This window comes from Labrus mixtus, chromosome 1 (genome assembly GCF_963584025.1).
Source record: "Labrus mixtus chromosome 1, fLabMix1.1, whole genome shotgun sequence".
In the NCBI taxonomy this organism is placed as follows: domain Eukaryota; kingdom Metazoa; phylum Chordata; class Actinopteri; order Labriformes; family Labridae; genus Labrus; species Labrus mixtus.
Window position 1 is genome coordinate 31,306,161 of NC_083612.1, and position 26,233 is coordinate 31,332,393.

The following is a 26,233-nucleotide window of genomic DNA, read 5'->3' on the forward strand; positions in this document are numbered from 1 at the left end:
GTCTGTAACAGGACGTTTTTCCTTGTCACAGTTGCCAAGTGCCTGGCCTATGGTGGATTGTATTGGGGTCTTTATAAATAACAAAGTGTGATGTCTAAGTCTGCTCTTTATGCAAAGTGTCCTGAGAAATTAGATTACTTTAGTTGTGATTGAGTGCTATCTAATTTAAAATGTTTCAGTGCTACGCTAGCAGTCCGCTGGCATAGCACTGAAAACTGAAACCAATGAATCAAACAAGTGTAAGAGTGAAAATGGGATATGCAAATAAGTTAGAAACATGTTTATTATGTTCTTTCTCTATGCAGACGTAACTTTATTATGTTCTTAAATGATTGCTATAATGTTGGTTACATTATAAAAAAAAGTGTTTACAGTAATGTTAATATCCTGTTATTAGGTTATGAGTATAAAGTTATGAGAAAGACCCAGAACGTGTTTAGACTGATTTATTCCTTCACATACACCCACGTCGCTTACACAAGTTTAACTCCAGAGAGAAAATAGTTCATCCAGCTGACTGGAGGGACGGATGGTGCTGGTATGTAAATTGTTGCACAGCTGGTTTACAGGGTGGAGGTTATCTCTAAGCAAATGTCCCTGGCCTTGCAGAACCACGATTAAACTAAGCAAAGCTGTGACCTACATAGGATCCTCACTGACTGAAAAATAAAAACAAAACCCTTTTTTTTCCATTGTCAACACAAAAAGATGGTCACTTTTCCCCATGCACACAAATATCATTTCCTCCACAAATGTTGTTAACAAGTTTGTGAGCACTGACAGTGAAATCCATAAAAATGGAATGTGACACACCTGTGTAACAATCACCCAGTTTAATAAGCAGGTTGTTTGCCAAAACTGTCAGGTGGGTGGATCCTCCTGGCAGTGAATAAGTGTTTACTGACATGCAAAGGAACAAGTTTGTGAAAGACCTTTGAGAGCAGCAAGGCCTTCTGCAAGCTCAGTAAAGTGTTGTGTTCATATTTTTCAGTGTATCATAAGACAAAGGGTATAAAACCCCTTATCAACACATGTAATAAAGCTGTTATAAGATATGTGTGTGTGTGTGTGTGTGTGTGTGTGTGTGTGTGTGTGTGTGTGTGTGTGTGTGTGTGTGTGTGTGTGTGTGTGTGTGTGTGTTCCGCTTCCCCTCCTCTCTATGCTCTTACCTCGGTGAATAAGGAATCGTCTTGGGCCTGATTTGGTTGAAGGCAAATGTCAGCTTCTGAGCAGCTCGTTGTTGTTGGATTTCCTGCAGTGACACACGGACAAACAGACATCAATCGAACAGCTTGAGTCTTGTTCTACTCGAGCTTTCTGACTGTTAAAATGAACTTTTCCCTTCTCATGATTATCTTGCTAAAAAGGTTGTTGGCTCTGGTATCTGTAAACACTATAATAAGGAGTTCAGTCTTGACATGCTCTTTTTGTCAAGTGTTGAGATAAAATGATTTTCATGATTTGCACACTTTATAAATAAAGGTGAATTGACATTAGATGTAGGAATGAGAGTTGTTAAACCTAAAACATCTTGTATTGTAGTTCAATTCTGTGACTTGCTGCAGTGAATATGGATTCTTTAGTCTGAGATTAGATCACCTACATGTGTCCAAAGCACAGAGAATGGATTTTGAGAAATGAAAGAACTACTTCTGTCATCTATGAAAGAGTCAGGTGATAAATAATCAGCATCTTACTTTCAAACAGCTGCAGGGAAAGGAGTTCAAATACTTTAAAACCCCAACCTACTAATTAAATGTTCCTTCTCTACAGGTCAAAACATGTGTGTGTGTGTGTGTGTGTGTGTGTGTGTGTGGGTGTGTCCTGTGTACCCTGAGACAAAGGTGCAGCACAGTGTCCTCTTTGTAGATGCTCTGCCAGGTCTCGACCACCTCAGGAAGGAAGGATTTGACTATATACAGATGTCCTGGTTTCAGGATGTCGTACTCTGACCAGGTACAGAGCACCTTGAGGGCCCGCCTGAGGCCTCCGCCCATCTCCTCCTTGCTGAGAAACTCTATTTTGGCACAGAGGCCGCGCTGGGCCCAGGAAGACATGCTGTTGTTGATGGTGTTGGGGGAGCTCTCATCCAGTCGGTACACAGTCACCGGCTCCCCTGACGAACAACAAAGCATCATGGGAGGATTACACACACAAACACTAACCTTTGTGTACCTCTTGTCTGTTTCCATCTCACTTTAATATTATGCTTCACAGATTTCATCCTCTTTATTTTTATCAAACTTCATATGCACCCTCTCTAATGATCAATTATGTTGCAGTAATTACTTAATTCATACATTTGTCAGTAGACTTTCTTTTCAACTTCCTTAAATGACTTTCATTTGGTTATTGTTGGTCAGTTTTGAGATGACTCGATAGACTCAGGGAATGTGAGGGCTGACATTCTGAACATAGCTCCAGTTTTGATATGATCCGAGGAGGATGCAGTTGCTGGTTACAATCTGTCAGTGACATATGAAACAAACTCATTTCCACCCTCTGTCTGCTGTGAAACTGGCACAGGGACATAGTTTTCTCCAAGGTGTGTCATGGAGATGTGTGAACCTGCGAGTTGAGCATTAGCCTTGATTCAAGCTTTTCTGTTTTTAATTTACAACTCTGGTATCAGAAGCAGTAAAAATATGAAGATAGGAGGCAACATATTTTATATACCTGCTTTGAAAGCTGGACTGCATTACCTACAAGCGTTTAATCATTTCACTTCTACACACTGTACTTACACAGACTTACAAACTAGTCAGTAAAATCCATTGTTACAAAACCTCACATCCCCAACATATATAATAACATAATATTTAATAATGTGTGGATTAAGAAGGTATGTGGAATTCACCACATGGAATAAAAAGCCCTCAATCTAACAAAAGAAAACATTGATTAAAAGACAGAAGCCTGCCATCTCCATACGGATGCAGTGAAGTGATTTGAGTCGCTCTACATATATCCTGTCCCCTTCCAGCCTAACATACCTCCGTGTGCATGTACACACTCATGCCGCTACAAGACGCACACACATCCAACTCACCCTACCTACCTCCTTTTACTTTTTATATTGATCCTTTTCTATAATTGTTTTCTTTATTATTTTTATTCAAATATTGGCTTTATTCCAAGCACTTCACTTAAAGCTAGAGTGAAGTAAATGTAATTTAGTAATATTTTGTGAAATATCTATGAACCTTATAAATTCAGCTGAAAAAGTGATTGTATAGGTTGCTGAAACTGAAATAAAAAGTTCATAAAAAAACAGTACTTCCACTCAGCAGAGAAATGCAACTGAATTGAGTAGCCAACACTTCCCTTCACACTAATACCTCAGAAATGAATGCAAGCAAACACCTGCATGTGTGGGAGGAAAACAGCAGCACAGAAACCTGATCTCTTCATACTTTCTCATTCTCAGGCGCCTGCTGTTGTCTCTTCTCAGAAATGTGCAGGGGCCGTTGTCACCTGACCTGACAAGTCTGAGTATGCACCGTGATCCACGTTTGCTTACCTCTAGGGGGCACAGGCGTGAAGGGGATACTCTGAGACAGCCTCATCAAGTTGTTGCGCTCCACAGCTAAAGGGGGAACAGTAAACACTCACATTTAATACACAAACAGGTTGAGACAGCTGAAGAACAAGAGCAGAACTACTGAGGGAAAAACAGAAATGAGTACTATCAGTGACACCATTTTCACTTTAAAGACAGCATCACTGATTACATTTACAATCATTCATCCTGTAGACTATGATAGGTCCTTTATACTTAATAATACTTCTTCTGCATGTCTCACCTGAGTACTGGTAGCTCTCCATGGGCTTGAACGGAGAGCCGATAGCTAAGGAGAAAAAAAGAAAGGTTGTTTTGTTCTGCAGTTTGAGTTGAAGTCATTTAATTATTATAATAATTATCTAAAAACATCATTAATTTAACAAAATGACTCAGAGTTGTTCCAGCATCCACCAGCAGAGGTCTCTGTACTACTGAAGATTAGAAATTAACCAAAGAAACTGTGACATCAAGTTTTCCTCTTTTAAAGTAAAAACAATAAACAACAAACAAACGGCAGAAGTCAGATGAACTGTTTAATCATAGCTTTTGTTTTTTATTTCTTGATTTGAAGCCTGGTTCAAAACAGTGAGAGACTGCATATCAAGTTTCTCAGTGGCTTAAATAATATATTAAACTTGTTTTAATCTGCTAAAAGGTGCAAAGGAAGAGAGAGAGAAATCTGTCCACAGCTATTAGGACATCCTCGAAGCAAAACCAAATGAGGATTTTCTGCTTTTCATTGTTTTACTACAGACTGAATTATCTTCCTTTGCACCTTTTAGCAGAAGTTTAATATATTATTTAAGCCACAGAGATACTTGATATGCAGTCTCTCACTGTTTTGAACCAGGCTTCAAATCAAGAAATAAAACCCTCCATATCAGAGTCTGTTGTGCTGTTTGATGAGAGTGTGAGTTACTCACAGTCCTTTCTGGCCCCGAGCTGGGTGTTTCGTGGTGTGTACAGAGAAACTGCAGCTGAAACCACAGAAGAAGAACAGGAGGGTGAGGCTTTCATCTTGAAACATGACACGAGACATATTGTACAGCAGAGTCCCTTCTGGTCCTCTTTTCTACTTGACCATAAACACAGATTTAGAGAATGACTTGTTGGGTACCTGCAATCACTGGCTTTTAATTCATTCAATCTTTTTGAATGAACATTACCCAGTTAGCACTCAGCAGGATTTCACTGTTCAAATTCAGTGAAAACAGATCGAAATCAGGCCAGTCTATCCAAAAGAAATCGATTTTGTTTAATATTTATGATCATTTGTTCATTTCAGCGTCGATGGTAATGAAAATGATGATTGTAGCTGTAACTCTCTGAAGTCACTTATTTTGTGAAATTTCTACAACGCAAAGACGTAATTTCAACGCATTTAATTTTTCATACAAATTCATGTATTTGGCCATTTCTGTGCTGTGTGATGTTCATCATAAAGGGAGCAGTTTTAAACTGAGGGTCTTTAAACTAAGACTTTGCATGTGCAGGTATTTAGGTTGTCCAGCTCTAAGAGGGAGGTCCCCCTTGGTGCTGATGTAGTTGATTGATACCTGACAGAGGAAGTAGTTGAAAGAGAATCCGGTGGCAAAGAATGAGAGCAGTGGATTTGTTAAACCCTGTTCAGCTTTTGCTTTTAAGGTTTCTTTTCATGGGTTACTGATGCACTGCTCACTTTTACAACCATTTCAGACTCTACAAATATGAGATCTGTTACAATGTGCCATCTGAAATCAAGTCTAGACATGAAGACCTTTAAAACATCTTCAAAAAGTCGATGAAAAGTATTTTCAACAGAGGCTACAGATGTCTTTTAAACGTCTTTTAAACAGAAGATGCTCGCTGAGTAACTTGATAAAACCTCTGCAATGTTCCCTTTTCTGTTTCCCAAGGATTATGAGTCTCTCTTATGCTTTTTCAAAGCAGTTTTGCTTTCTTGTCTTTTTTCAATAGGACAGAGGAGGTAAGGAGACATTGGTAGAGAGTGTGGGGATGATACATCAGGGGGTCTGAGTGAAGCCTTTGGCTGATGTGATGAGGACTTTTCTTCTCTATCCACTGAGCTAAAGGAGCATGATGTCACAGTGTTGATGGTATCACACACAAGCAGGCATTACTTTGATGCACAGATAAGAGAAAGGTCAAATGTCTCTTTGATAACGCTGCTGCTGGACCAGCTGATCCAGACCAAACAAGTCCAACTGATTTCAAGCAAGCAGGTAATATTTCACATCTCACCGGTCAGTGTGTCTTCACCAGGAGGGCGTCTGACAGAGAGCGAGAGAGAGAGAGAGCAAAGGAGGACAATAGTTTTAACAAAACAGATAAAAGGCAATCAGTTCATGGATCTACACGGGAGCTTTTGTTCTACATGTAAAAGTGTTTGTGTGAATAAGAGCGGGCAGATGTGTGCTGGTCTAAAGTGAGAAACAAAGAAGGCTCATACATTTACTGAAATCAGACAAACGGGTCCAACTACTTTTTTTTTTCTTTTTTTTTTAAATGTAAGTGGTTGTGTGTCCGTCTGTGCATGTGTGTGTGTGTGTGTGAGAGAGAGTGGTGAGTGTATATCTAATTGGCAAGTGGGAGATAAGGACTTACAGGCTGCTGGCTTGGGCTGATTTGACCTGAACTCTTTCCTAGTGGAGAAATGAGAAGTGGTGACAAAATGCAGAATTAACAAAGGCACCTATGGTTAAAATGAAAGAACTGTGTTTTCATTTCACTTTGCTGGCATGAAAGTACAGATATAGAAACATCTCTCACCAGCACTGCAGCTCTGGGGTCTTCATGTATGAGGATGTCTTCAGCGGACACTCTGCTTCTGTCCTTCTTCGTCAGAGCTGCAGAAACACAGCGAATAATTACCACCCATAACTGAGACATGAAAAAAAAAACACTGTCTGCAGATGATTCTGCAGCTAAGCCTGCAATGGATTCAAATAAATAATACATTTTTCTAGGATCATTTCTTAGTGTTATTTGTGATATGTGTGAGCTTACTGGAGTCAGGATGGAGCAAAGCTGGGTTTCTGTCGAACTCAGTGAAGCCAGCATAAGAGTTGACTGCTCTGATGTGACCGTGAGCTTCAGACTGATGCTGTTGTAACAAAAAAAAGACAGAAAAAGGAAGAAGGTTATCATTTTCCTGAAACACTGAAGGATGGTGACTTTAAAAAAAAAGTTTATCTGAAAGGGCTACATGCTTATGTTTGGCTGCTTTTGTCAAGATTGTATCGGCACCAGACGTACATTACAACCTCATAATTTAGAGTTTCCTGCCGCATTCAATTGACAACCTAATGTCATTAGTAGCTGTGTGAAACACAACAGGAGATGCATAAGAAAATGATTTAGATCAACAGGTGGTAAACTGATCCGTCACACTAACCAATCAGTGATGGATGTCACAATGTTAAAACAAGGAAAACTGAATTCCCCCCCATTAATTTACAACTTGCTGTAACTTGCTGATGCTGAGGAGACAAACTCACTGTTGCTGCATTAATGTGGTGTTGCAATACTAAGAGAAATGTGCTCATGACTATGGAAATCCATGCAAACACCCCCTGAAGTCAAACACTAATTTGAAAGATAAACAGCTGCTGAGGTGCAGAAACATGAAGGAGAACACTAATTTGAGGGGGGGAGCTACTACTTTATTTATATAAGGTTTGGCTTTATAATAAAATTAGGGTTTATTTAAAAGGTTTTGGGCTTTTTTCTCCAACTAATTTACCATTAGTTACTGATCGAATGACTCATCTGCTCAGGTATAGTCTACGTGTGGGATATCATTTCGCACAAAGAATCAATTTTGCCAACACACCCGGGTTCATTCAGATGTAACACATCTTGACTTTAACTGGCAAATAACAGTTAACATTAAAAGTGTTTCCTTACCAAGGAGAGATCAGAAATTCAATCAATACATTTTTAGACACTTCATTAAAAAGGTGTATACCATACTTTTTCTATTTTTAGAAGAGGCCCAACATTAATCCACCATGAGCAAGCCCTTGGTAGAAAAATTACGTTTTGTTTTTTTAACGGGCAGAAAGCTCTAGCAGAACCAGACTCATGGTGAACAGTGTGGGGCAACAAAGTGCAATTCAATATCTACTAGATGTAATGTAATTGTTTGACTGGTCATCAAACAAAAGCTTTGATGGAGTCAGAGAAAATTAAAGACACACACCTGAGATCTGGTCTGTGTTGCCGGGCTTTGCCGTCTGCTGGAGGTGGCTTTGGGTTGTGAAGTCTGGAGGTCCATACTGTCTTTATGTCCTGAAAACATGACCATTGTCATTCTTCATTAGGGAATCATAAACCGCCTTACTGTTCAGTTTGTCAGATTATCAAAATAAATTAATCACAATATTGTTTTTTTTTTTTTCCTGATGATTCACATGATAAAATTCCACCAGGACAATCCAAAAATTTAATTGAAAGTGATTTGTTTACTACTCCTAATTGTGAAGTCATTGTGTAGCATTCAGAAAACATTGCCCAATCTTGTGACACAACAATGAACACGACAATAAAATAAAACGTGATTTTTATGAAAAACTGCTCCTCTCACCTCCACCTGCCAAACTCAATCTAAAAGTCAAGTCAATCATTCATGCAGCGTTCACATCATACATAAGAACCTCAGAACCTCCCAGGAACAAAGAAAGAACTGCTGTGCTTTATAAATAAATGTGATTGAACTGTTGGGACAAGAGGTCCAGTCAGATGCACAGACAAAAGGAAAGGAAAAGGCACCAGCAAGTCAACATAGATCCTGATCCGGAGAGGACAAACCCCAGCACCCGGCACACACAGCGCCCCACTGAAACTCAGACTCAAACCTTGTGTTGTGTTTGGCTCTCTTGAAGTGTTCTCCATCTCAACATGGCCTTCCGACCCTCTATGACCATCATAGCATGATGCCTGAGGGGAAGGTGGTTCAGATTTACTCCATCCCCGGTTTCTTCGTCTGTGGGGTCTCCTGGATGCCGCGACAGGGTAACGAGCAAAAGCAGGCAGGCATCTATTTTCTCCGGTGTCAGCTGTTGATGACACGGCTTCAGGAGCCTGCGGGACTTCACTGTCTGTTGTCTGTCTCCTCAGAGAGCCTGAGCTGCCGTCATCATCGAGGAACGCCTCGTTCACGAAGCCCTGACTCACCTCCCTCCTAATCTCCCCCCTCCCTAACCCCCCTGTGTTCTCAGGCTTAGCAGTGCAAGCAGGCAAGCAGGCAGGCTGAGCAGAGCCAGAAGTCTTAGACACAATGACCACAGTTGGATAAACACACACACAGGTTTCATCCACCTCTTTTATCCTCTCATCAACCCCAGATCCCCCCTCTATCTCATACTCACCTACAAATGCCCCAAACTCTACTGTGGTGCTGTCAGGCTGGAGGGGCTGCTGGTAATGCCCAGCTAGGGCGAGTTCCGGGTGGCTGGAGCCACTTGGCTGGGAAGGGGTGCTGCTGATGTGGAACTGAGCGACGGGGGAGGGCACGTTGGGCAGGCTGGATGGCGAGTCGGAAAAGCCCGGCTCTAGTGGACGGGTCAGCTTACTCTGGGTGAGAGAGTGGCCTCGGAAACGCAGCTCCGTAGGGGAAATGGCCACAGCACTTTGGACAAAGGCACTGGAGCTGGCACTGCCTGAGGAGCCAGCCTCTAAAGCAAGGTGCCCAAGCCCAAACAACCCCCTCCTCTCTGGACTCAAAGCTGGGGTCAGGTTGGAGTCCAGCCCCAGTCCTGCTCCAGGGCTGGGCCCAACTCTCCGGCTACTGTCCGTCCCAGCCCCTCCCCCGACACCAAACCCAAACAGAGAGTCTGCGAGGTTGGCTCCAGCCTGGGGAAAAGAGGAGACGAAGAAGGCGCCCACACTGCGTTTGCACATCATGGACGATTTAGAGTGGGGACCAGTTTCTGTGGCCACAGGGGCGATGCTGGGGACCATGTTCTTAGAGAGGCTGAGCTCCCGTGTGATCTGATTGTGGACCTTGCTGGCCTCCGACGCCCTCTGAGCAGTGAGGGTCTTTAGAGTGTCTACAGTCAGAGCTGAGAGGTCCTGCAGATGGCCGATCTGCGAGTCCAGCGTGTGCAAAGAGCGTTTTATAAAGTTGACCTTGTTCCCGACCTCCTTCAACTGTAAACACATCGTCTCAACCCTGAAAGACACAAACATTATTTGTAGGTCAGCGTGTGTTTTCCACTGGTAATGTTTACATGAGTGTGTGTTCAGTAAGTTATCTCACTAATATGCTTTGTAAGCAACTTTACCAAATATCTATCAACATTTACAATTTTGTAAACCTTTCGTAGAACTGCAGTGTTGTTAGTCTTGTACACGCTTATAGGCAAGCACATACTGATGATGCCAGACGAAGTCCAGCCAATAGTTTCATACATTTACATCAACAGGTGGCAGAAAGGAGCCAACATAAGCACGAATGTGCCGACAATTATAAGGAAGACAAGGGGGAGTAGTTTGAAAAATAAATGCAGAAAATTCTAAATGAAACGGTACTTTCAAATTTGACATCACAGTGGTTTTGTCAGACGGTTATTATACCCACACTCATTTGGGGGAGTAACCCTGATTGTAAAAATTGTTGTCACCTACTTCAGCCCTCTAAATTCTAACTTTGAAAAAGGTAAAGACATTGTTTCACCTTTCTGACGTAAGACGAATGCGCTCCTCACTCCCCGAGTGAAACTGATCATCCTTTTCATGAAAGTACGTCTCCACACACTGCTCCTCAAAATCATGAAGCTTCTTTTGGTCTTCCTCTGTGAGAAACAGCTCTGAGAGAAAACAGAGAAGACAGGTGTTACCGTTTCAGAAACACTTCATCTCATGTTTCTTATTTGTTAAAACAAATCTCCTTCCTATTCTTTGCTCTTTTACAATAAATATCAATGCCAACTTGTTTCCTTCCATCATTTCCCTTTGAAGTTATTATGTGGAGCACATAAGGTTTGTGCTGGACAATGGCAGCAGTGTGATCATACTTGGTCCGTATGTATGCTCCTTCTTCCTCTTTCTACACATACAGAAGAGGGAGTAGATATGACAGAGGAGGATGAATGGGGGCGGGAGGACAGGCTTCTCGTGGTAGGCCATAATGAAGTGGTAGCGCTGGTACTTCCAAACCAGATTAGAAATGGACTTGACTTGCATATACACATTACTGGAAAATAGAGAGAGGAGAAATAGCGTTGAGGGTGACGATGTGGATAAAAAAAGAACGAATAATGTTATTTTGGAAACACAGTATTCCCTTACTTAAAGAATGCGATGAGGAGGTTGACCATGAGTATATACTGTACAAAGAGGTAGACTGCTTGTAGGAGAGGAGTCAGCCACACTCCGGCTGCACACAGGCTCTTCACTGACGGGTCACTGTTATTGGCACAAACTGTGAAGAGGAGGAGACTTTAAGGACATGAACATAAAAACATCAACATACTTGAGCTGCCTCAATTTAATGAACATCAGCCTAGAGGTGGGCGATATGGGAAAAATATCATATCATGATTTTTTTTGGCAAAATCACGATCACGATTTTATCACGATATTTTTCATACTGTTCTTTAGAATCTTCAGATTTGTAAGTTACTGACCAGTTCAACCAAACTTATTTCCCTGTATAATGTTTTTAAATGCACAAAAACTGCACTGACAAGTTTAATCTATTTGAAAAACATCTTTGTAGGAGGTGTGGAGGTCTCTCACCCAGAACATCTTTAGCAATAGAAATGTCTTTCCCTCAATTTGATCAATATTTATGAACAATTTGAAGGTTTTCCTCACCACTTTGAAATGATGATTTAGTTATGTGTCCTCTTTTTATGTTCATCAGGAACATTTTCACGCAGTGATGCATTCATTTAAAAACATGTAGACTTCAAGTTCTTGTGTTTCTGTGCTATTATAGTCCTGCAGAGTCCCTACAGCTGGAGCTTCATACAGGCTCTGCAGCCTTTGTTGTTTTTTATGACATCATTTAGTTTAGTTTATTTATAATCAAACATAATACAGAATGTGTTCATTCTGTGACACATGATCAAAGTAAGTTTTACTGACAGAAGAGTTTAATTCATAGAGGGGGCGGGACACCGTTGATTGACAGACAGACAGTCACCATGGTTACTCACTCTCACCTGTCTGCTGCACACTGAAAGTGTAACATTGTTTAGCCTAATCCCTATAAATTCAGTTATCACAACAGGTGAGCTTCGGGTGGAGAGGCTTGATAAGTAACTTTTAAAAACTGAGAGAGAGCAGAAAACACAGACAGCAACATTTTAAACACCAGGGTTATATCTCTCATCACTGACTGTCTGAGCTCCGCTCTGTCTGTCTCTCTGCAGACTGTTAACGTCTCTTCGGCTCGTTAAACGGTTTCTTATGTCGCTATCTGAGTCGGTAGAGGAAAAATATCAGAACAGTTGCATATAACTGAGATGGAGTTGTTTTTGCGGACTTTACTTTTAAGTTTCATTTTCACCGCTGCGGAGCAAAAAAGGAGGGGGGGGAGACGCGTCTGTGTCGCAGCATAAACTGCAGCATGATAGAATAAACACATTAGCCCGGTTCTACGATCTCTCTGCTTTGGCAGCTCGTCAGCAAGTTAAAATCCTTCACGATCTAAGATCGTTATATCGCCCACCACTACATCAGCCCCTTTCACACGAGCACAAAACTCCTGAAAAGGTCCAGAAATTTCGAGTGTGAGTTGCATGTGTGAATACAAACACACCATGTTTTTGCCCAGACTTAATTCTGCAACTCTCCTGCCATCCACCTGGTAAAATTCTCCACATGAAGACCAAGGGTGAGCCAGAGTGAACGCAGCAGGTCATTTTGAAGAATATAATGAAAACTGCTTCACTATTTTTCTGCTCACCAGTATGTTCTTCTCTGCTTTTTCATTCATACTGTGAATCCACCCAAATGTCCTCATAACTAATATAAAGGAAGATACTGTCATCATAGCTTTGGACTCTGTTTCTCGTCCGCTGGGAGGGACATTTGTGAAAGAGCAACTCAGGAAGATTGAAGGGGCAGGCTGCATACAATTTTCAAGAAATTTTGTGCATGTGTGAAAACGGCTGAGGATCCCTGAGCTAGCTACTTGAGTCAGTACAAGGACAATATTCAAAACCAGTTTAAGATTGGTGCATTGCGTTTCAACATATCTGGAAAAAAAAAAGACACCACCACAGCCCTGAAACTGTTTTAATGTATACACTGTTTTTCTTTTTTTAATGCATGTAATATATGAAAAAACAGCTCCACTGCACTTTGGCTACAACTGTTGGTAACACTGTCATACATTTTAACTCTTTTTTTCACCTCTAAAAAAAATACTTGCAATTCATAGACATTTACCTTATCTCCTTTTTTCTCTTTCTAAACTGTATGATGAAGTGATAAACCATGTGATAAATTTCAACGGTGTGTGCAACCTTTCAAAGCCAACTCAGGTAATGGGGCCCAACCAGGCGCTTAGTTCCACCAGAGCTTCAAATGCGTCCGATTCAAGCAACCATCACTTTATCGAGACCATATTGATCTGAGTCGAGGCAGTTGATGCTGCGGTGAAACAAAAGGTCCTGCCCTCCCCAGAGAAACCTGCATTGACTGCTTCTCTTTGTGAACCATGTTGTGTGAAGGAGGCTGGTGAGGGGAACCAATGATTAGGCCGTCGTGGGTTTGATTTTCAGTGATTGTTTGAGTGACAATCAGCCATCATGCTTTGGTGAGAAGCTTTGAATAAAATCGTTCTTACCCTCGTAATCTCCCCTACCATCCTCATCTGGCTTACCATCGATTTCATAAGCATACACTTCCCCGTACATCATCCAGTACGGCTGGAAGACCACATCTTTTGCCAGCGTCCAGCTGGGCTCCTCTTTTGGGTACAAAATGGCTTTCCTGGGCACGCCATAGCTCAGGAGGACTATAGCCATTATAACCACAATATAAAACATGTTGGCCACCTGAAAGAGATGTCACAATTTGTATCTCTGATGGAACAAACAAAAATCCACATTATCTCATTACATTTGTCTGATTAAAATAATGTCTGTTTCCTGTTGGAGTCATTTTTAAAACATGAATATGTACTGAAACACCCAGGCACTAAGGCTATGTTGATAAGGGTTTATGACAACCACATCTACGATGGTGTACAACATTTAAACTTGACTGTGGTAGGAGAATTAAATATTATATGATATTCACTTATTTGCTGAGGATTAGAACAGAACATCATAATATTTGTAAACTAAATCTAGAGCTAGAGTTTAGTATAAAAACAAGAGAAACTGCTAACCTGAGTTGTCCAATAAGGAAAAAAGCCAAAAACATTGACTTCAGTTCATTTCAAAGACAAAGTTAAAGTATTGTGTAGCTGACATGATTTCATGTCATTCTTGAGGGGGGCTAACAATTAAAGGTAAAAATACTTTGTTAAACTAGGACACTGATGGCTGAACATGAAATGATGGACTTGAGCTTGTGTAGCCCTTTTCTAGTTTTCTGACTACTAAAAGCACTTTAACACCACATGTCACACCTACTGTACCCATTCACACCACACATTGTGTCCATCAGTATTAACTAATCCAGCAGAGGGAGCAATTTTGGGTTAAGTGTCTTGCCCAAGGACACACCAACATGTGGATGCAGGAGCTGGTGACCTTCCAGTTGAGGGACGACCAACTACGACTACTCTACCACTGAGCCACATTACCTGATGACATCATGTTGATGACAAATGCTGTTGTGAATATTTGAAGTAATGAATTTAAACATAAACATTAAATTAAGTAGTTTGGCTCTCATAGTTTTTGACATACAAAAACAGGGATAAAAAATAAAAAAAACACAACCAGCCATCTAAATTCTGCAATACGATAATCAATATCAAACTTTTGCTCCACTTAATACTATTGATTTTGTGTTCTAAGAAGCTGTGTAGTTTTAAATTATGAAATAATATTCATGTTTTTTACTTACCTGTTTTGATCGTACAGTAAATGAAAACAGTTACTTTCATCACTGACATTTGTTTTCTGATGCACTCAAAAAAAGAGTGCAAGTTGAAATAGTTAAAGTTCAGAGCAATTTCAGAGAAATTGGAGAATGGTAAACTTCTGATGGATTTACATCATGCGGTGGTATGACTCACCATTTTAGCAATCATCATGACGTACGGTCCAGCTTGCTGGTTGACAGCCAGGATATCCAGGAGTCGCACGTACCAGAAGATTATATTGAGGCAATAGACCGTCCTTCCTGGGACAAAGGTGTCTTCTCCACCCAACCTCAGGCCAAAGCCGATAAAGAAGGTCACAATGGCCAGAAAGTCTGACACATTAAAGTAGTCACTGAACCACACCTTTATCTTCTGGCTTATTTTGCCTGCCTCAGACATGAACATCTTAAAAGAAAAAAAAACAGAGAAAAGAAGAGCATGGAATGATGTTGAGCAGATCAGTTGTTTAACAAAATACATCTAAAGTATTTTGACCCCTTTTTATTTCACACACCTCTCTTATTTTCTCAATGGCAGAGGTGAATATGTAGAGGATGACCACCCACTCTTGAGGAGACGGCCATTCAGGCATTTTCACCAGGACCACGTACGAGTAGAACATCAGGAAACCCAAGTAGAAGAGCTGAGAATGAAACACAAGAACTCATGAACAACTCTTAAAAATGTTATAGAACAATGTGGTCAATAAACATAATGGACTGAACAGAAGAAATGTTGGACAAGGACGATAACTGTGTTGAAAACAAGACTCTAAATCCAGAGAGTCCCAGAGAGGGGCTCGCTCTATTTTGAGATGAAGTCAGTTGAGGCCCTTTAAAAAGGGGCTGAACCCTGCAAGGGAGCTTCATGTCAGAAGCTCGTAGTGGACCATCAGGACTGAGGTCTCTGAGCTCAGCTGGTGGTGAGCCCAGTGTGTAAAAAAAACTCATCCTCTCCATCTCAACTGAAATTCAAAGTTAGGTACATAGTTTACTCTCAGATATGAGTAATGGAAATGTATTTGCCTCAGTAACATGTCATTCAAAGTTAAAACAATAGTTTTGTTGTTACATGAATTAAATAATTAAAGGCAGCATGTCTGTTTTGTGTTGTTGTGACATTCTTTATTTTTGGATGAGATGAATTGTAACTTTTGAACTGCTATGGGGATGTGGCTGCCTCTGTTGGCCTGCAGCTTTTTTATTTCAATATCTTCTTGTTTGTATATATGTGCTTTGTAAACTAATGTCTTGTGAAATAGGGGCAGATCATATTAGATGATTCTTCTTTCTGCTCCTTTTCATTCACAATTTCAAATTTTATGTTCATATTTAAAGGACACATATTATTCTCCTTTTCAACAAGTTTTTTTTTAAATAAATAAAACATGTCTGTGGCTCATAATCCACTCTGATCCTGTATATTATCATGCCTATAAACCCCTCTATATCAGCCCTGCTCAGAACAGGCTGTTTCTGTGTCTGTACCTTTAAATTCAAATGAGCTGTGTCTGACCACGCCCCGTCCTGGAAGGGCTTGGGATTTTATCGCTCCATGCTGTTTTGTATACGGTGGAAAGACACTCAGAGGGAAGAACAGGCACCTAGCTGTGAGAGTGTCATCCACCTGGGGGAGGGGTTACTGCCCTTTGTATGAAGGGAAAATCTCCAATCAGCCTGTTTGAGCACACATTTTCTGAAAAGTGGAGCAGGCGAAAGATGGAGAGGACAGACTTCTCTCATAATGGGGGGGTTTATAGACAGACTAGGGACACATAATAAGTGTTATAAAAAATGGCAAAGTGTATTTTGTATAATGTGACCTTTAATTGTTTTGTTTGGTCAATGAATTAAATAAACTTACAAACACATCTACTATAGAAACATAAGTATATTGTTTTTCTGCCTCACTGTCCCACTTGACCATTTAGCTATACAGAAATAAAACCCCTGTCTTTTCAGTCATCGTCTCCCAACATATTCATGTTTTTTTTTTTAGCCATGCTGACAGTTAGCTCTGGGGAGTCCATCACCTTTTTGTTAAATTGTCTTTAAAAACTTGCTATGACAACCACTGGTCCTTCCTCCTGACTTAGGTGACCCCCTGACTTTCCCACTAGCTGAGTTTATCATACGTAAACCCTTCAGGATAACCTTCAATTACTCTGGAGATCTTATAACTTTTCATCAAGCTTTATTATCTCTTCTAACTTTAATTCTTGTAACTTTCGCCTCAGTCTGACTTTCTGTTTTGTGCTCATTAAGAAATTGTACAATGCTAAACAAAGATGAATAACATAAAAGCAATTCACCAACTTAAATGTTTTTTGTTTTTTTTAAATAAAGGTCACTTTATAGAAATACTTCACAGACCTCAGAGTGTCTTTTGTTTAAATGCATGTGGTGTTTCTGTATTTCCCTGTATAAAAAAAAAGCACATGATGCCTCCCAGTAGTACATCAACTCCCCATTTGGACAAGTTTGTACAACAGAGCTCAATTCTGTTTAAAGCATGGGTCAGCCATACAGAAGACCGTGGGAACGTTTGAAAAGAGGGAGAGTTAAAATCCCCCCCCCCCCCCCCCCCCCGGACACACACACACACACACACACACACACACACACACACACACACACACACACACACTTTCTGTGACCAGCTGTAGAGTTAAAAAATGTGCTGAACCTTGACATGCTAAGTTTGAACTGGAAAATCCATCCATTAACACTCGGATCTGATGGGTAAGTCATTGTTGAGTGCAGCGTTGCCGTGTTGAAATCAGGACGGAAACAGGTAGAGTAGATGTAGATAAGCTGCAGCACAGACTGTGTTATGCAGTCTTGCGGTTTCAGTGATGGTATCAGACTTCTCTCAGTCATAATCAGCCAGTTAAACAGCTCTGTCTCTGCATATAAAGCCATCAATGACGGCTCACAGGTTTCATGAGAACAAGCCCCAGGCTTACGCTTATAAATAAACATCAGAACAAGTGAGAAAAGATGAGTTTATCCTTTGAATGAACGTGAATGTGACAGTCCAAGTTTGTGTGTAGTCAAGTAAATGTGTGACTCTGACTCTTTCATGGTTACGGTTTTAAAAGAGAGGCAACCAGCAGGAGAACTGGCAGACTGTAGAGTAAATGTTCCTGTTCTTGCCTCCCACTTATGAACACTTCAAATATTTCTTTAAAGGAGAGCAGATAAAGTTAAGGCTTTACATTTGCCAGGATTCACATCGCTCTGCCACTCTGAGATAAACAATCCTGAGGAGTTGGGGAGGAAATTGCAGATCTTTTTCATATTGAAGAAGCAGAGTGGGAATTTTGGGCACAACATCCCCAACTAACAAGGTGCATGACGAGTGAAAGGCTTGAAGAGGTCAAAATGCTCCAGCAACACTTAAAGAACGAAGATCAACTTTGTTAACAAATTGTGACCGACGCGCTTCGGCTCGAGACCTTCCACAACACGTCGGCCTAATTTGTTAATAAAGTTGATCTTCATACTACAAGCTTTGCTGGAGCATTTGGACCCCTTCCAGCTCTTTTTATATTGTAAGTTTAAGGCACGTCATTTCTGACTTTCAATGTCTCGCATTTAATGTAAATGTCATGTCAGGGTCAGTGTAAAGCAGCGGAGCAGGCGGGACAGAACAGCGCAGTGTGTGCATGTCAGAGTGTGTGTGCGCTGTAAGTGGAGTCCCTGCTGTAACTTTACATGTCAAGCTTCTGTAACGCTGAAGTCACCGACTGGGACACTCATATAATGCTGTTGAGGAATCAATATGAAAGTAACGCTGTCGTAGCTTTGTTACGTCGCTGTAGTGTAATAGCAATGTGAAGGGGCTTGAACTGCTAGTTCAACATTAAAAATAAATCCCACAACCGACACAAAGTCCTTTATGTACGCTTTTGACTGGGAAATGGAGTATTGTCGTGATCCCTGAGCCTTCCTGTGGCCGATGCAATGGAAGAATCTGTCCACTCGTTTAGTCTTATAACACTCAGTGAGAAAGCTGAGTGTAGGTGTCTGATAAGACTAGCTTACTCCCTCTTCTATTTGTGGTTTTCATGGGCAGTCAAACAATCCCAGTGAGAGTCTGATAGGTTTGAATCAGACCATAAAACAGTCTTACTTGATTTTCAGCTGTTCTGTCCAATAAAGGAATGGCCAAAAAGAAAGAAATCTATTAAAAACATTTTTTAAAGTTCTTGGTTCTCTGGTAAATTATGTGTTAAGCCTCTTGTAGCTCCTGAAGCTCGTTTACAAGATACACCACCATAAAATGAATGATTATGTTAATGCATAGATGATAATGTGTGTGGGCGTTAATCTTCATACCGTGTTGGACCAGAACTTGACAATGGGAGCATGGTAGAAGGCATAAATCTTCCTGGTTAAGGGCAGCTTCCTGGGGCGAATGTGTGTCTCCATCTCATTCTTTGCCTCCACTTGGTCGTTGGATCTGGCCTCCTTGAACACATCCTGCAGTGAGGTTAAAAAAGGCCCGGATTAGACGACAGCAGGCCAAAAATGTGAAGAGAACGAGAGAAAGCAGAAGAAGGGAATGTGAAGGGGGTGGAACAAAAACAAATAAATAACGATATCAAAGAAAACACAGACAGAATGCCATTTCTGGCTGAAAGTAAATAAGTATCTATAAACAGACTTTTTATAAAAATATCTGTATTTCTACTTTTCTTTCAACATAACAGACGACTTGTTTGTAGCTCTGTTACTCTTTCACATCCACTCAACTGTGGACTACGTCTGACACGGAAGTCTCTTGTGATTAACGGGAACATGACATTATCTATTATCCATTTGATATAAAAGTGCCAGAGTACTTCCACTTTAATGGGAGGACAATAGCTCATTTGTCAACATTTGGTAAAGACACAAAGCGAAAGGGACTGAGTGAATCGAACCATCTGGATGTCTTCAGCGATGTTCTTGAAGTTGTTTTCGCTGTCCTCCATGGTCATCTGGTGGTAGTCCTGACTCTGAGGGATGTGAGCCATCTCCGCCTTCGATTTGTACTCCAAAAGTAGGATGGCAGGAGGCACCAACATACTCAGAATAACCTGGACACAGATAACACACACATGTGGGTGATTGCAACTAAATTTGTCAAGAAAAACATCGGAATGAAATACACTTCTGTATCCCAGGTGTTTGATGCCTCGTTTCATATCTGACCTGACACCCGGCTCCCAAAAGGTGAAGCCAAAACATCTCACTCTCTCCCTGTTAGATCATTTAGTGCTTTATAAAACAAATATTAAGTCAAGTTAAAGGTTAAATCCAGGTCCTTCATGTTTTTTTTTTTAATGTGGGAGGGCCAAATGAAGAACAAGCTTAATATTTGAATAATTTTGCAGCACCTAATTCAAATCCCTATAAACACATAAGATTTAGTTTGACAATCTAGTAATAACAATCAGAATATAATGATTAGTGGATTGTTTTGTGATATTTACTCAATGATATTGGAAAAAGAGGAGAAAGCTAGAGAGTCTTTTGACACCATATTGTTGTTACACTGCAACTCTTCATGTGTTATGTAACACAAAAAAAACATTTCACAAGAAAGCTGAGTGTTTGTTTTATGACAATGATTATCATACTGAGTGTCATTCTTACACCTAAACCAACAGCTTCACTTGGATAGGGAGACTTGCGAAAAGCCGACTTTCATTCAACACTTGTTGCCGAAACTTGAAACACATTTAACCATTACAGATTGGTTTAGTTTTTAGACACGGAGCCTCTACTGACACTGTTGAAACCCCAGCAGCCACTGAAAATGAACTCTCAGCACAGATCCCACAGCTGCATCATCAGGTGTTTGTTTGTAACCAAAAAAAAAAAAAATTCTAAATGGAACATGAACCTTGTACCAGGAGTTCTTGCGCATGTTCAGCCGTCCCATCCACATGTCTGACAGCAGCATCTGGGTGCAGGTGTGAGCCACAAACGGTCGCAGGTGAGAGGAGACGGCCAACTTCAGACAGGTGGAGTTGCTCCAGTTCTTCAGCTCGTAGGTCAGGAGCTTCATGGCCATAGTCTCATCCTGCCTGAACGACTGCTCCAGCAGGTCCACTGCTAGCGTCCCAAAGTCACTGAAATAAACAAACATAAATGATGTACCATTTCACAACACTGCTGTATCGATTTTTTATTATAATCCCAACATCTAAACTTAAATGAAGAAATACGAGAGTTTGAGAGATATCTCACTTTGAGTACTCCTTGAGTTCCTCTGAGGTGTCGTCCACAACGTCGCTCTTCTTGGCCTCGTAGCCCATCGATCGGCAAAGCTTACAGGCCACGAGTGCCTTCGCCATGTTCTCCTCGCCGTGCTGCCAGAAGAAGAGCGACATTTTCTGCCTCTTCATCAACACGGCCCACACCAGCAGCTCATTGAAGGGGTAGGGAAAGCGCCTCGTTTCTGGGTCGTCTATGTCCACGATCTCTTCTTTGCTTCTCTTTTTGTTCTGCTCCTGGGTAGACTCCAGCTACGAGGAGAGGGAACATGGATAGTCATTTTTATTTATCCTGGGCTCCTCAAAAGTAGAGGGAGGTCGTACAAGTAAATGTTTTTCACCCCATGTGTGATCTTCATATTCAAAATGGAGCCTTATTATTTCATTTGAACTAGAGGACGTTACCTTGGGTTTGTACGGCTGTGCAGTTTTGATGAAGTGGTTGTGCCTCGTCTTCTCCTTCTTGTCAGCCTGCATGCTGAAGGACTCATGACTTTTCCTCAAATGAGAACCAGGTCCTGCCGTGTGACGCCCCGACCTCTGTACAAAATATGAAAACAGTCTGACTTTTCTTAAAGTTAACAATGCATCGGACACCAGCTGACATCATGCATGAAAGGTAAGTTTCAAATATTCAAACTTTGCTGCCAAAACAGGAAAGTGCTTGAACTCACCCTATTGCTGCCATGGAGATTGTTATATATTATTCTGAAACGTTTCCTCGTGTAGTTGCACCTGTAAGTCCCGCCCATCAGGTACTCAATAACTAGGCCCACATCGATCAAAGTGATCTTATAGTTTGGCGGAAGATGGCTCTTGAAAAGGTGGAAAAATGGTGAATTGAGATTAATCAGACTCTCTCTAAAATCAACATCAAGTCATCAAAAATGATCCAACTCTACCTGCTTAACATCCCTAACCAGGTGGAGGAGAGTCGGGTTGTTGGGAGGTTGTTTCTGAAAAAAAAAATACAAATAAATAACAAACAGAGGGTTAAGAAAAACACAAACCTTTTTATCACAGTCGAACTTTAATGCTCAGATGGTGCATGTCTCGTAAGTTTACCATGTTGTAGAGCTCCTCCAGCCGATTGATTGTAAGAAATCGGTGCATGCTGACGCCGTTTTCAATGAGCAATTTGACAAAATCCACCCTGTCCATCACGAGCGCATCCAGCATCGCTTGCTCAAGAGAGCTCACCTAAACAAACAAGGATAAACATGCTGGCATGAAGCATATTTTTTATAGCAAATCGCTGTTTGGTCTTCTCTCTTATTGTGTTTGTTATAAAACCAAGACAATAAAAGGGAGAAGACCAAAAATGAAGCCAAATTACTAAAATAAAACAATAAATATAAGCTATCCCCTCATTTAAACACAAGCCAGGGTTCCCCCACTTTTAAAATAAACAAAAGCACTGAGGGCAGTTTGTGTAGACAACTGTCATGAGCTTCATGTTACTGTAAAGACATGCAGTTCATGGCAGCCTGCCCAAGTCCAGTCCCCCGGGCTCTTCAGTCTGCAGATTGTGGTAGGCAGAGATTTTGGATCATTGTGGGTCAGTCCAAAGGTTTGGAGCTAAGGCTGAGCAAAGCAAACAACCCTACAGGCTGCGGCTCACACACACACACACACACACACACACACACACACACACACACAAATAAACATGCAGACATACCAGGAGCTGCTGCCCGTACACAAACACATGATTCTTGGCAATGTCTACGCGGTCCCAGGCCAGAGTCAGGACCAGCTGATCGAAGGCAGTTGCGTTTGTTCCTGAAATACACGAGTACGGCCATGGGTTACAACACACACACATAAAAAGAGAAAGCTACATTAATTATGATTTTCCAGTTAGCCAGCTAGCAGGATTAGAGAGGGGTAGGAGAGCAGGGCCCGGGCAGTAATACACCCAATTACACCCTAATACAGAATCACAGCAGCTTAGACCGCAACATAAATTCGTCTTCAGTGTCCTGCTCTCTTCCTCAGTAATCTGCCTTATTGTCCTCTAGGAGAAACCTGAATCAAACAATCATTACCATCGTCTGACGAAGTACACGTTTGGATGTCTGACAATGATCTCAGAGGGAGTTTGAAGGAAAGTTTATCTGCTAAAAACAACTATTACCTTAACTAGAGTATGTACACTCAAAGAACCATCAGCTTCGAACAGCACTGGTTGTGACTTTCAAAATTCCCATTTAATCTTCAGCCTGCAAAATGAATTGAAGTGTTGTTGAGAGAAAGATCTCAAAGCAGTAAATATACTTCAAGACGCTGAAGAGCTTTGGTGGCCTGGGGTTCCTCTAACGATGAGTTACTGATTCACCACAATGACTGTGCTGTAGGGCTAACACAAATTTGCACAGTCAGAGTCAGGCATTATCTGTCTTTTCAGAGTTTTAACCTTTTCTCTTGAAACTATCAATCTGCAGTCACTTACACGTTCCCTTGCTTTTGTCTACATATAGGGGAATGAGGTTGAACAACAGAACAAATTTGCTGCACCTACTCAGAGTGAACACAACACCCTTCTTTAAGGTGGAAAACATCTTCAAAGGAAGAGAGGGCGGAGTGAAAAGAAACATTAATCAGGCAGTTTTAGAATTGAACATGAGCTGAACTTGTACAATATTAAAAAAGAACCTCCTAATGTCCGTCTTTCTGCTGCTCAAAACGATGCAGAAGAAAATAAGAATTAGGAAGAGTGAGACTGAGACATGCAGCCCAGTGACTGACAGGGTTGGAATAAGGAGGCCCTGTGAATCTGAGCAACATGATCTCCTCAGACACACAAAGACAAGGGCACACAAAGGGGGAGGGTGGGGTGGGGTGAGGGGGATTAGTTCTCAAAGCATATCTATATCAGAATGAAAACATTACAAAGGCTTGAAATTTTAATCTCCTAATGCCAACAACCTCAGCATATGAATAGACTGGAACTGGATAAACTTTATAAGACTTTCAACCTCACCAAGTTGAGGAGAAAGAAGGTTCAGAGAGAAGTCACGCACTAACCTTGGAGTAAAGCCCTCAGGATGGCCACATCAATGTCCTGGTGCTCCTCGGAGCTGATGTGAAACACAGTGATCTGTTTTTTGAAGGAACAAGATAGCACTTATTAACATGTTCCCACAGACATTCTCCACATGTTTCCAGAGTTTCTGATATGTGGTGCATCAGTTTAGAAAAACAAAAAAACGATTCACACTTGTGCACTAGTTATTTTAGATAACAGTTGCTGCATTTTCTCTTGTTAATCTTGAAGATTTTGTATTTGATTGTCAGAGCTTCGCCCAGTTATATCAGTGCAGCACTCATCCATCGAAATAGAGATCAATACATAGGAAACAAATATGAATAATAAGTATATAAACACAAGAAAAATGTGTGATTAAAAATGTGATGTTCATGAACGTACCAATTCTTTGCTCTTCATGCACTCCATCAGAGTCTGAAAGAGATGGATGGCATCGCTGTGGCTGAAGTTGAAGGTTTTCTTAATGGTTGCTAGGATGTCCGTCTCCACGCCATCAGGAAGGCCGCTGTAGAAGAACGGTAAGACAGAAGGTACAGTTAGACAACGCTTACATCTGCACAGCTTGAAATACTACAATTACAAGGAGCGTATTCTAAGCATCATCTAACAACACAACACAGTGACCTCCTGACTCGTTACTTTATCTGTCTCAGTTGAATTCTGCCCACTCTTTTTCAGTCAACAGCTGTTTTCATGTATGTGAAAACTTTTTTTGAGAATTTAGAGAAAATCTCAGGCAGGCTGCTCCTGAATCGTCTCGCTTGTACAAACATGAACCTCACAGCGGGAGGTCAGATAGGACAAAGGGGGAACTCAGGAGGCAAGTCATGACTAGTCTAAAAAATCTGCTGTTTGTGATCACATAAGCACCAAAGGTAATACACAAAATATTGAATAGGAAAAAAAATAAACACACGGATCACATTATATAAAGGTATGTTTTGATGCAGGATAACAGATCATATTTATCACTTCAGATCACATTCACATCAGATGTATGTGTATACAGTAAACTATGTCAAATGTAGTGAGATTAAATGTATTCTCTGCAGTTTGATAGGATCTAAAGATGAGTCCACAAGACTGTTTGCATGGTGAGTGTGTGTACTGTAACATTTACCAGAAGAAATGTTGTTCTATAAAAATTACAACAAATTTATTGTTGTCATAAAAAGTTTATTGGCTGATTACGTTAGATAACTTTTGAGGAGACAGGAAATGTGTGGAGAGAGGGGGGAGGGGTGGCACGCACCAAATATGGGCAGGACTTGGAGTTGATGCGGCCGTCAAAGGAACAGCAGAAAAAGATGTAATACTCTTTGAAACATTTGTTGAAACCTCAATCTTATTCATCAGTTCTCCTCCTGTTCTTTCATGTGTTTTGTTATTTCACTTTTTCTATTAAAAAATTATATTAGAAAAGGAAGTAGAGATCTTTGGCACATCCTCTGCCTGCTCCGTGTGTGTGTGTGTGTGTGTGTGTGTGTGTGTGTGTGTGTGTGTGTGTGTGTGTGTGTGTGTGTGTGTGTGTGTGTGTGTGTGTGTGTGTGTGTGTGTGTGTGTGTGTGTGTGTGTGTGTGTGTGTGTGTGTGTGTGTGTGTGTGTGTCCTACCCTCCCTCCTCAGTCTGCTTGTGGACGTAGGCCAGTATGTCAGCAGCGCGGCCCGTTCCCTCGCACACCACCACAGGGACAGGAGGGCTCTCCTGAAGATACTCCAGGACAGTCAGGATCACATTAGGCCCCCCTTCAAAGATCAGCGCCACAACAGGAACCCCCTGACCGATTCCTACGAAAAAGAGAGAGGACAGCGTGCTTAAAGTTAAGGTTCATATTAATTTATTCACCAATAAGTTTTGACCCGAATGACAGTTTGCAAAAGGTTGAGATGATAAAGGCCGACTCGCTGTTATCTTCTCATTTCCAGCAGGCAGAGCCAAACCGCCCCACAATGGTGGGTTACATTGTGAACTTTAGACTTATCTGAACAGTACAGTATGTAAGGGTCATTTAAAATCATACAGTGTCTTATGGTGGAGTTATGATTTATTGATATTCTGAAATAAATTCAACTCAGCTCTCATGAAATTCTCCAGGTGTTGAGAGAGCTTGACACATTTACGTGTATTTAGATTTTGTGTTCAGTGTTTCCCCTATCATTATACTCCCCCCTTGAAGGTCAAGTAAAAAATTTTTTTTTTTCATTTTTATTGTTTAAAGATTTATTTTTGGGCTTTTTGTGCCTTTATTGTAGGGATAGGATAGTGGATAGAGTCGGAAATCATGGAAATAAGTCATTTAAGGATACC

The 26,233-nt window shown here is 41.0% G+C and overlaps 1 protein-coding gene across 3 annotated transcripts in view; it reads right to left on the minus strand.

Moving 5' to 3' along the window:
• Window positions 1–1,977: 1,977 nt before the first annotated feature.
• The window catches only part of trpm7 (transient receptor potential cation channel, subfamily M, member 7), a 42,581-nt gene continuing 18,325 nt past the window's right edge, over window positions 1,978–26,233 (minus strand). Inside the window, exons 8-36 of one of the 3 annotated variants that reach the window (XM_061041940.1) lie at window positions 25,539–25,713; window positions 24,308–24,431; window positions 23,905–23,977; window positions 22,559–22,659; window positions 21,943–22,077; window positions 21,780–21,833; window positions 21,552–21,692; window positions 21,283–21,417; window positions 20,852–21,129; window positions 20,505–20,733; window positions 19,540–19,695; window positions 18,953–19,096; window positions 15,127–15,255; window positions 14,766–15,017; window positions 13,398–13,572; window positions 10,853–10,985; window positions 10,579–10,757; window positions 10,239–10,371; window positions 8,932–9,734; window positions 7,764–7,852; window positions 6,569–6,665; window positions 6,332–6,408; window positions 6,167–6,204; window positions 5,804–5,832; window positions 4,486–4,539; window positions 3,804–3,848; window positions 3,521–3,586; window positions 2,290–2,465; window positions 1,978–2,116 (exon numbers count right to left, since the gene is read on the minus strand). In XM_061041940.1, coding sequence (XP_060897923.1) covers window positions 2,350–2,465; window positions 3,521–3,586; window positions 3,804–3,848; window positions 4,486–4,539; window positions 5,804–5,832; window positions 6,167–6,204; window positions 6,332–6,408; window positions 6,569–6,665; window positions 7,764–7,852; window positions 8,932–9,734; window positions 10,239–10,371; window positions 10,579–10,757; window positions 10,853–10,985; window positions 13,398–13,572; window positions 14,766–15,017; window positions 15,127–15,255; window positions 18,953–19,096; window positions 19,540–19,695; window positions 20,505–20,733; window positions 20,852–21,129; window positions 21,283–21,417; window positions 21,552–21,692; window positions 21,780–21,833; window positions 21,943–22,077; window positions 22,559–22,659; window positions 23,905–23,977; window positions 24,308–24,431; window positions 25,539–25,713 — 4,160 coding nt within the window. In that variant the 3' untranslated portion in view covers window positions 1,978–2,116; window positions 2,290–2,349. Of the gene's footprint in view, window positions 2,117–2,289; window positions 2,466–3,520; window positions 3,587–3,803; window positions 3,849–4,485; window positions 4,540–5,803; window positions 5,833–6,166; window positions 6,205–6,331; window positions 6,409–6,568; window positions 6,666–7,763; window positions 7,853–8,931; window positions 9,735–10,238; window positions 10,372–10,578; window positions 10,758–10,852; window positions 10,986–13,397; window positions 13,573–14,765; window positions 15,018–15,126; window positions 15,256–18,952; window positions 19,097–19,539; window positions 19,696–20,504; window positions 20,734–20,851; window positions 21,130–21,282; window positions 21,418–21,551; window positions 21,693–21,779; window positions 21,834–21,942; window positions 22,078–22,558; window positions 22,660–23,904; window positions 23,978–24,307; window positions 24,432–25,538; window positions 25,714–26,233 lie in introns of those variants that run through there. The other 2 variants (XM_061041950.1, XM_061041959.1) reach the window with 2 other exon arrangements.